The sequence below is a fragment of the Nanorana parkeri genome, unplaced genomic scaffold (genome assembly GCF_000935625.1).
Source record: "Nanorana parkeri isolate BGI_ZX_2015 unplaced genomic scaffold, ASM93562v1 scaffold839, whole genome shotgun sequence".
Lineage (NCBI taxonomy): Eukaryota > Metazoa > Chordata > Amphibia > Anura > Dicroglossidae > Nanorana > Nanorana parkeri.
Genome location: NW_017307107.1, coordinates 130,059 through 133,826, shown reverse-complemented (window position 1 = coordinate 133,826; position 3,768 = coordinate 130,059). Strand labels below are relative to the sequence as shown.

The 3,768-nt window shown below is 35.6% G+C and overlaps 1 protein-coding gene across 1 annotated transcript in view; it reads right to left on the bottom strand.

Annotated features, from left to right (window-relative positions):
* Positions 1-3,768, bottom strand: part of GRIN2A (glutamate ionotropic receptor NMDA type subunit 2A) — a 302,511-nt gene that overhangs the window by 229,792 nt on the left and 68,951 nt on the right. Inside the window, exon 3 of the mRNA XM_018565387.1 lies at positions 249-363. Coding sequence (XP_018420889.1) covers positions 249-363 — 115 coding nt within the window. The remainder of the gene's footprint in view (positions 1-248; positions 364-3,768) is intronic.

Here is a 3,768-nt window from a genome sequence, read left to right as displayed (position 1 = left end):
TATATATATATATATATGTTTGTGTGTGTCTATACATATGCATGCACACACACACACACACACACACACATATATACACAGTATATGGGTTAAACATGGAAAGACTTCTTAAAATCATATATGTGCACAACCCATGGGTTGACCTCTAAGTGGGGTGCAACTTCAAACTTTGGAGCTCACAGTTTATAATATTTTACATGTATTCTACTCTGAACAACAGTAGCATGACATGTATTTAATTCACTTGCCTTTTCCCACTCCCTCTCCATGTTAAGCAATGCAACAACCAATTTTGGATTTGCCTGATAACCATCTTCCGTAAAGGACAAATCTTTGCCATCCCAAGTCACATTGACCATAAATCTGCAAAAAGAAGTAAAAAGGATAAGGTAATTAATGAGCAATTCAGTGGGTAATGAGTTTATTAGTTCAGTCATAAATGCAGTTGAGATGTATGCATCTAGAACAATTCCAACATTAGATAAGTAATAACAAGAAACACGTTGTTTTACAAAGCTGATACTTTCAAGCTGATGCCAGTTAATTTTTCCCACAGAAAGTCCTCACACAGAAATTACACTTGAAATCAGTTTGTTGTTTTCATGGTCAGTATCTCTCCTAAAGCAAACCTTTTGCAAAATGTAATTTAACAGACTAATAAAGTGTAAAAGCAGAAGTCCCAAGGTGTCTCCAAGTGCCTTACCTGAGTTGATATGGTTTTTCTGTGTAGCCAAGGAGTCTGTTTAGGGGTTTAGAGATTTACAAAACTGGACAACAAATGTCAACAGCTTCTTTGAAAAATGTAGCTTTGGAAATATATATTGGCAAGGGAAACATACTAAAAAAAACATAATATGCATCAGATTGATTGGTGAATACAATACTTCAAAAGTGACTGCTCTGTAATCTTTAAATCAGATAAGAAATACATATAATGCTGAAAACGTGTCTATACAAATGTTTAGTTCATTCAGAAGCTGATGAAATGTTAATATATTATGTTCATTGTTTCAAACATTTTTGGACGCACATTTTGAAGGTCATTCTGTGAGAACTAGGTATATACAGTATGCACAGCACTCTCTTTTGACACATCTGCACAGGTGGCCTTCATCAAGATGAATACACGAAAAAACAACGAGGGAAAAGTAGTGCTAGTACTAACCCGAAGCCATCTGCACGCTGACCCTCCTTCAGTTGATGCGTTTTTGAGGGAAGGGGCTTGTCACAGGTTCTGACGAAAGGGGCTTGTCCTCAGAAACACGTCAACTGAAGGAGGGTCAGCGTGCAGATGGCTTCGGCTTAGTAATAGCACTTCCTTTCCCTCATCGTATTTTCGTGTATTCATCTTGAAGTTTTTCTGAGATTGTATCGCTTGATGCTCGTTTGCACAGGCTGGTTTGTAAGTACCTTTTCAGCTGTCTTTTGTATCTACAATAAATCTATTTTACACTATGGAGGTGCTCCCTTTGCTTTGTTTTCATCACATATATACATACACACACAAACAGAGTATATATCTTGTCACATGACAGGCACAATTGACATAAAATATCTATCTATCTATCTATCTATCAATCAAATAATTAAAGAAAAACAGCATTTATAGTATTTGAAAATAGAGTGTACCAAATAGGGAAAAGGATTTGCAATCTTATATAATGTCATCAGCGTGATTATTGCGTAAACCTACATCTGTATAAAGATTTATGTATGTGCCTTTAAGCAATAGCTCAGCTACTCATATAGCATTCTTGAAGTGGGAGCTGTAGAGAAAGGCTAAAAGAGCACAGATTCCTTAATCTCAATGAATGAGGAAAAAATTTGAACAATACCAAGCATCTATTACAAATCTTGGAAAAGTTTAAAATGACAACTGACTCTAAACTAGTTACAGCTGATGTAAATTCAGTATATATGATAATTGGACACAAAGATGCAATTAATGCAGTTGAATAGATCATGAAGAAAGATACCAATATGGAAGAAAAACCAAACAAGTTTATTTTAGAAGCATTGAAATTTGGTTTAGAACAAAATATTATTTTTGGTATGACGGAAGCTTTTGGAGACAGATAAAAGGAGTTGCAATGGGCGCAAAATTTGCGCTCAACGTAGCTATTACTTTTATGGCAACATTGGAAGAACAGGAAGTGTTTAAAGAGACCCCCAAACAAATTAAACTCTACAAAAGGTTCATAGATAATATAGTTTCTGATTTGGGAAGGAGACGAGGAATCATTAAAACAGTATTTACTAAAGCTTTATAACAATGACAAAAATATTAGATTAACATGGGAGTACTATAAAGAAAGGGTTAATTTTTCTAGATGTTACGATATTTAAAAGAGAGAATAACAACATTTTAACAAAAATGTATTTTAAAGACACAGACAAAAATATATATTTCTATCTCAAGATGTCACCATCCGGCATGGCTGAAGAACATGCGGTAAGCAAAGCTAGTAGAGTCCTGTCCTGCATCAAGAAGGGAATGTTTTGCAGGGATAAGTCTATAATTCTGCCACTTTACACATCACTGGTTCGGGTTTTGGGCACCGGTACACAGAGGGGATGTCCTTGAACTGGAGAAAGTCCAGCGAAGGGCAACCAAACTCATCAAAGGGATGGAGGACAAGAGCTATGAGACACGGTTACTAAATTTAAATATGTTCACGCTGGAAGTAAGGAGATTAAGGGGGGACATGATTTTCATGTACAAAATGTTCTATAGTCATAGCGACATAAGCAACAAACTCTTTAAGATTAATTCCGTAACAAAGACTAGAGGCCACCACCTGAAGCTGGTAGAAAAAAAATTCAAACACAAGGGGCGAAGGGGGTTCTTCTCAGTTCGAGCGGTTAGGGTCTGGAACTCGTTGCCACAAGCAGTGGTTTCAGCTAATAGTGTAGAATCGTTCAAGAAGCTTTTGGACGATTTCCTGAGAAACGGTAATATACAGGGGTACAAGTACTCCTAATAACGAGATGACTCAGGGACCTATAAACACACACACAATAGGTTGGACTTGATGGACATGTGTCTTTATTCAACCTCAAATACTATGTAACTATGTAACTACAGTATGTAACATACCAATAGGTGAGTTCCAGAGATTGAGAAGAAATTGTAAAAAAAAAAATGGATTATTTGGAGCATTAAGAAATATTAGCGAAATGGGTTATAAAACAGAACAGATTGAAAAAAAAACGAAATGAGGTGTTGAAGATGAAAAGAGAGGATTTATTGAAAAATTATCCTAAATGAAATAGGAAAGAAAATAGAATGAAATTTGCCATTACACTGGATTACAATGTGCAATACAAGACAATTATGAAGGTTATCAGGAAATACTGAAACATGTTACTAAAAGATCAAGTCCTTGGTAAAACTTTGCCCAAGAAACCAAAATTTATTTTTAAGAAAGCACCCACTATAAGAAATCAATTAGTACAAAATATTATAGATCCCTGAGATATAGAGAAATTAGGCTTTTTGATATGCAAGGGTTTTATGCATGTGGGCGGTGTTATGCTTGTAAGGAGGTTCAATATAATGAAAAAAGGAGAAAAATGTTTGAAATAAAACCGAAAGGTAAAACAGAAAAAAATTAAGATTTTATATCATGTAATTCTGTAGGAGTAGTGTATATGCTTGAATGCCCAGGGGTGTGGAAATTTTGGAAAAAACTACTTGTCCAAGGACTAAAGCGGGGGCTGAATCTACTTGTCCTTCATGACAATCTACTTCACTGCTCCACGCCCCCC